The 6,867-nt window shown below is 39.2% G+C and overlaps 1 protein-coding gene across 1 annotated transcript; it reads right to left on the bottom strand.

Moving 5' to 3' along the window:
* Positions 1-397: 397 nt before the first annotated feature.
* On the bottom strand, positions 398-2,196 carry LOC308402750 (fatty acid-binding protein, intestinal-like). The gene is made up of 4 exons (XM_080891840.1): positions 1,870-2,196; positions 1,395-1,567; positions 997-1,104; positions 398-910 (listed from the first exon to the last, which is right to left on the bottom strand). Exons 1-4 carry the CDS (start codon positions 1,934-1,936, stop codon positions 860-862), a joined length of 399 nt encoding a protein of 132 aa, XP_080747966.1. The 5' UTR covers positions 1,937-2,196; the 3' UTR covers positions 398-859.
* Positions 2,197-6,867: the final 4,671 nt, after the last annotated feature.

Genomic DNA, 6,867 nt, shown 5'->3' with positions numbered 1-6,867 from the left:
GAAAATCATTGTTCACTTTCTAGAAAACCACCATGTGATGAACCATTAGTTCTCCACATAGCACATAAGGGCCGCCACATGACAGCAGAAGGTCACACTCCAATCATGCGCTATAAGAGTGACTGGAAAGCAGTCTGAAATGGTAACGTGGTATTTCACTTAAATCCCTGATGAAGAACTTTTGATGCTCGTAAAAAATGATATCGTAGAGGCATGAGCTTTGTGCTTGTGTCATGGAAGCAATATGACTAAGATTATAGACTTTTATCACATCTGTTAAGACAATCTTGACTGATTATATTTATCGGACTTAATTCACATGCAATTCAGTCATTTAATAACACCAACACTAAACTCAAGTGACATAATAAACATGCTTTATTGTAGAGGACAATCTGATACATGAGAACCATTAGTGCAATTTGATTTTTTCCCCCTGTTTGAACACACACAATAACATTTCATGTATTTCATGTTGCTGTGGAGCTTTACCTGAAAACAGCCATTACTGTGGATAACCTACACCATACCAATGAATGAGTCCTGTGAAATTTGTTGAAACTATGATGTGCGGATAATCCCGAACCCCTCCAAGACAAATAAAACTAAACCCATTTGAATGTTTAGCTACTGCTACAGATAGATATCCACTGCCAGGATGCTGTTTAGTGTTTGTTTTCTCCTTTCACAGGAAAAGGGATGCAAATTTAACTGCGCTGTGTGACCATTTCAGTGTTTCATGAACATGGTGACCATAATTCTTCTTGTAAAATAAGCTAAATGCCAACAATAACTTCAGATACAGTTCACTGGGCTGTGTGATTTATATAAAAATAAAATTTGAACTTCAATATCCAGGTTACTGCTTCTTGAAAATCCTCTTGGCATCCACCCCTTCATAGTTGTAGCTCTGCAAAGACAAAAAGTGTCAATGGTTTGTGGAGACGTTTATTTATTGGGACTGAATTCGGGATCGACACCTTTGGACCTACTGACCTGCACGAGCTCTCCGCCCACCAGAGTTCTAGTAGTGGTCAGGAGCTTGTTGTTGTCTTTCCTGGTGAATTTGCCTTTCATCATGTCCCCCTCCATCTCCCATGCACCCTGGTTAAAAATATACAGTCAAAGCACTCTTTAACACTCTCCCTTACTGTTTTACATTTGCATAAAAGCGACTTTTAATTCACCGCAGAGTGAATTATTCACTGGAAACTGTTCCTTTGCTTTTAACTGCAGCTGGTTTCCACTATTTCCATTAGCAGAGAATCCATCATTCTTAAAAACAAGCTAGATTTGCCTAAAACAAACCATTTCCGGTTGCCTTTGTGCAATTATGGAACAGCACCTTGACCAAGTGCCTGTGCTTCAGTAATGTTTCTCTTTAGCGCACTCACTGAGACTTCAGTGCCATCAGCCAGGGTGTAGTCAAACGGAACGCCCAGAGTGAAGTCAACCTCTTTGGTGCGTAAAGTGCTGGACTCTTTGACGTGAAACTTGTCCCCGTTCTGCTCGATGGTGATCTTCAGGTTGTCGTGCTCTGCCACCTTGCGTTTCACAAGATTAACACCTTGTAAAACACAAAAAAGCATAGAAATATGAAACTGGATTGTTGAATGAATAGTTATTGGTCATTAACCCCTTGAGGTGATTTTATAGCCACATGATAGTGATTAGTGTTATAATCAGTCCTAAGATGAATGCTGTTACAACAACTACATTAAAACCTGCACAACCATACTGAACTCTATGGAAACACAGTTACACACATTATCCTCATAAATTCACACGGCCAGGCTCAGAAAAAACAGAGTTTAAGTGCATGGCTTGACAGTGAGCTAAACACTGTCAAGTGCTCTCACACACACTCACCCATTTGTTCCATGAACTTGACATAGTTCTCACTGCGGTCGATCTTCCAGGTTCCATTAAAGGACATGGCTGCAGGCTCGTCGGGTTGAAGGCAGCTGATGATGAAGCGCTACAGCAGACCGTGAGATTGTGATTCCCCAAAGGCTTCAATTTATACACATCCACCCCTCCTTGAGCTGGCATGGAAGATGCTGTTCTTTATCTCACTGATTATCTGTCTGCTGATGTGGCCATTTAAAGACGGTGTCAAATGTAGGCCGATAGCTGCATGACCTCAAGGATACGCTGATAAATGACAGGAGGGCAACTCCCCTCTGCGAATCTGGCACAGTTAAACACTGTTGCACTGTTCTGCAGGGGGAAAAGAAAGGAGGGAGTTGTTTGAATGGGTGCCCCTTTCTACTGCTCAATCTTTTCATTGTCACACAGTTTGTGCCTAGCATGAAAATGATGGTCCATTTAACAATGCATCCTTAGTGTGGCCTCATAGAGGACCCCAAACTTTCTATTTAGGACAGTTTGAGGACAATGTTAGTGTCAGCAAAGTTTCAGAACTGTAAAACTTTATTAACTTTATTTATATTTTCAAACATTAGGTTTATGAGTATTAAAAAAACCAAAACTTGCATAGGCATGCATGCAATCCACCAGAATGAGTTTTTGTCACTGTTAAGTATTGTTGACTAAAAATATAATCCGTCTGTTTTAGGTCTCCATCAACTGACTTGTGGGATAACATTAAAAACAAACTGGATGTATGTTTTTATGAGCTTTAGAGATGAAAATAATGTTACCTTTACCAAAAATGTTTCCAAAACTATCACCATCTGTAGCCCCACAACCCTGTCAGATGGACCCAAGCCCAAAAACCACCTCACAAGACTTCTCGAGGTAAAATGTGTTCATTTAAACATATTTTAAGCTTTATTTAGACTTTTTATTTTTATGTTTTTACCATTCATTGTTGTTTCATGTTCACCTTTAACAGTTTAGCTTGCATTGTTTCAATTGTTCGTCCAAAACTGCTAGCTAAACGTTTAACTGCTAGCCATAGCATTAGCGAAACAAATCAAGCTTTCATCAGTAATGTTTAGCTAATAAGTTAAATGGTTTACCTAGAATAATTATCAAACACGTTCTGTTGTCTTAGCACTCTCTCGTTTGTCTATTTCCTGCATTTTATCCGTTACCCTTGCTTAACTTTTAACATTTTTTCATCCAACCTGTTCAGAGTTGCTACAGATCTTTATGTTACTTGTTTTCAGTCACTTGTGATAGTTTTATTGTATGGCATCTGCCTAATGTGAACGTACCTGCTGCAGTAAACTACATGTGTGTTTTATGGCTGGTGACTGTAGTTTTAAACTGTAGTTTAGTTTTTACTGTACATGTGAGGCTGTCACAAGTCCCCAGTCTGCTAGGGGAGACCAAGTTAGTTTCTAAATGATTTTTTTGACAACATGAATAACCGACATAACTTACTCCACCAAGAAAACATTTTCATGCAATAAATATTATGAAAAATGATAAATATGAATGGATTTTCAAACATAATAGCACTGTTAGCACAATGTTTAAGATGCATTCTTAGGGAGAGCAGACGAGAGCAGACGAGATAGAGGACAAAACACTGCGGGTATTGTCCTTAATTGTCATTAAGCTTGTGTCCATGGACAATGGGGCACTATAGCTGCATTCTTGAGCGGTAAAGCTGCACTCGGAGCTGCACAGCTCACTACATGAATACTGAATACTCTCTGTATACCTCTAGAGTTCCTCTCAGTCACCAAGAGATGCCACTTCCATTTAACAATGAAGCGGGTAAATCCAAACCGAAAGACACAGATGATGAAATAACACAGATCATATTTTAGATCTTGTTCACCAGTCAGTGTCAGTATCAGTGACATTTCCATATTCACTGCACACTCCTTGGCCCAAAATACAGCTGGGGTTGAAGCTACAGGATTCACATAAAAATGTGAGCAGTAGCAGCTGCAAAGGCCAAATGTTAGCGGTATGTGCGTCAGCTCAAAAACTCCTCACACTTTAAGCCCTGCTCGCTGCTGTTGTGTTTAATTGTGGTAATAATCTACCAACTGCGGTGCCAGTGTTGTAAATTTGCTGCTAAATTGTAATTTACAACAAAGCATGTATATATAATCCTAGTAATTTATATTTTACAAGGCACTCATTAGCACTAGCTTTGTTAACTTTGACAAAGCTACCTTTTGTCCCTGTTTCAAGTCTTTATTTGGCCTAACTGGCTGCTATAGTTTCATAACATGAACAGCAATTAAATAGTTTTGCAATTTATCTTACTAACCTCCAAATATTACTAAGAGGTAATTACAGCATTGTTACTTGATTACTTCCACACCACCTTTACTGCAGTCAATAAAAGACAGTTTGTACTTTGACTTTTGATTGTAATGACCTGATACGATGCCTCTGGTAAATTGAAGTGATAACTAGTGAGAATGTGACAGATAACAAATTTTTCTTTCCAACTTGTAATGCATTCAGTGTTTAATGATCTTTCTGTGAAGATATCTCTGCATCTACTGTGTGAGTTTGTACTATCACTCCTTTATAAAATTAGTAAAAGGGTATTGTATTCCATTCTTTTTTAAATATATATATTTTGGTCATGATTTTTCATAATGATTTTCCTCAGTTATTCTTAATAATCCTACATCATACTAGTAGATGAATATAATAACACCTCAGTGTGTGTGTGTGTGTGTGTGTGTGTGTGTGTGTGTGTGTGTGTGTGTGTGTGTGTGTGTGTGTGTGTGTGTGTGTATGTGTTCTTATCAGATTTGATTCACAGTGCTGGGACAAAAAAAACTCTTTATTTTGATTGGTGTCAGTGCATCTATGACATCATCTTGGTCGTTATCAAGAGAAAAAAATTAAAATTTTGGGGGTTTTTACAAAAACATCAAGGTTTTTTCATTTATATTTTTCTTATTAGTGCTTAAGAGTTCGGGGTCACTTTTTAAAGTGCAGCACATAAATTGATTAGAATGGTGATTTGTGATGATTTATTAGGCTTTAAACAGGAGGCATGAACTTTGGAACCAGTTGCTGAACTCTGGCCTCTGTAAGTAGATAGCAGTGCAATAGGGTAAGCCTAAATGTACTCATCTGCCACTTTGTTAGGTACAACTGTTCACTCAATCTGTTCAGCCAGTCATACGGCATCAACTTCACTGGACATATAGATGTCAAGGTCAAGGTCAAGGTAGGTCAAGGTAACTTTATTTATACCCAAAGGCAAGGTAAATTTGCTTTACAGAAAAATGACAGCATTTGGCATCCCTTTAAAAACACAAACAAAAAGATGTGGTAAAGATGACCTGCTGAAGGTAAAACTGAGCATCTGTATGGGGAAGAAAGTGATTTAAGTGACTCTGAAAGTGCCTGATGGGTTGGTCTAAGTATTCAGTATCTGCTGATCTACTGGGTAAAAATGCCTCGTTGATGTCAGAGCTCAGAGGAGAAAGGCCAGGCTGCTTTGAGCTGATAAGAAGGCAAAACTAAACTAAATAACTGCTCATTATAACCAAGGTATGCAACTCTGAAAACACACTAAAGCAGCAGAAAACCTTCCTGTCAGCTATGGGCAGGAAACCAAGGTTTAGAAATGCTCGACAAAAGTGGACAATGCAAGACTGGACAACATCTGATGAGTCGCAATTTTTCATGCGTGTAAAATTTGGTACAAGATGAAAGCATGGATCCATCCTGCCTTGTATCAACAAGGTGGTGTAATGTGTGGGGGATAATTACTTGCCACACTTTGAGCTGCTTAGTATCAACTGAGCATTATTTAAACACCACAGCTTTCCTAAATATTGTTGTCGGCCATGTCCATCCCTTTATAACCACAGTGCACTCTTCTTCTGATTACACCATGTCATCTTAAACTGGATTCTTGAACATAATGAGTTCACAATCCAATAAAGCGCCTTTGGGTTGTGGAGGAACAGGAGATCCTCATCATGGATGTGCGGCCAACAAGTCCGCAGGAACTGTGTGATGCTATCATGTCAACATGAACCAAACTCTCTGAGAATGTGCCATGAAGAGTTAATACATTTCTGAAGGATAAAGATGGTGTCCAACCCAGTACTATAGCAAGGTGCACCTGATTCAGTAAAGGACTAGATGTTACAATCCCTGAAATTCCATTGCTTTAAATGGCGAAAATCTCGAGGGATGGCTGTTATGAGGCAGCCCAGAAACTTTACCAGTGGTGCACATTGTTGTGTGCCTCAACTTTCGGTCTTTTACTTGAGCTAATCTGCCATTTTTTTCCTTGGTTAAGTTTAGGGATTAGAGATCTGATCTAGATTATCATATTCAAATTTGGGACACATCGTCAGTAGTGGACCTTGGATTCACCGGGTGTTTCGGCCATTATCACTAGACACCCTCATCCAAGGAGGCCCTGCCAGGGTTGATCAGGCCCTGGAGAGTTATTTGTTTTCTACAGTTTATTTTCTTTGATCTATTCACTGCAACTGAGAAATAATATTTACCTCTTTAACATTTATGGAGCCTCACTTCTTCAAAGGGATTGAAAAGGTGATAGAGACAAGTAAGACAAAGGGGACAAGCGAGGAGAGAACAGAGAGGAGAACTGGAAGGGGGGCACTTAATCTGGCTTCCCACACCTCCCCGCCGGATCGGGCTGTACAAAGCTGTTTGCTCGATGTAAATTGATTTATTGGCAGACATGTACAGATAAAGAAATTTTTTTAGTAAAAAGGGAGGAAGAGAAAAACCTAGAAATGATACTATGTATATGTTGAAAATGTTACAATTTTACTAGAAAATGTATTTAGTTTTATTTAGAGGTGAAATGTTTTTTTGCTGGAACGTCGGATTTTAGTTCCCTGCCCTCATGCTTGCCTTTAAGGATCAAACTTGATGGACTTGCCGCCGGTGCGTCGAGCTACCTGGGGGGCTCTTCAACTGGTGGGGGAGATT

The sequence above is a fragment of the Rhamphochromis sp. 'chilingali' genome (assembly GCF_963969265.1).
Source record: "Rhamphochromis sp. 'chilingali' genome assembly, chromosome: 1".
NCBI classification, from domain to species: Eukaryota; Metazoa; Chordata; class Actinopteri; order Cichliformes; family Cichlidae; genus Rhamphochromis; species Rhamphochromis sp. 'chilingali'.
This window is presented reverse-complemented; position numbering and strand designations above follow the sequence as displayed.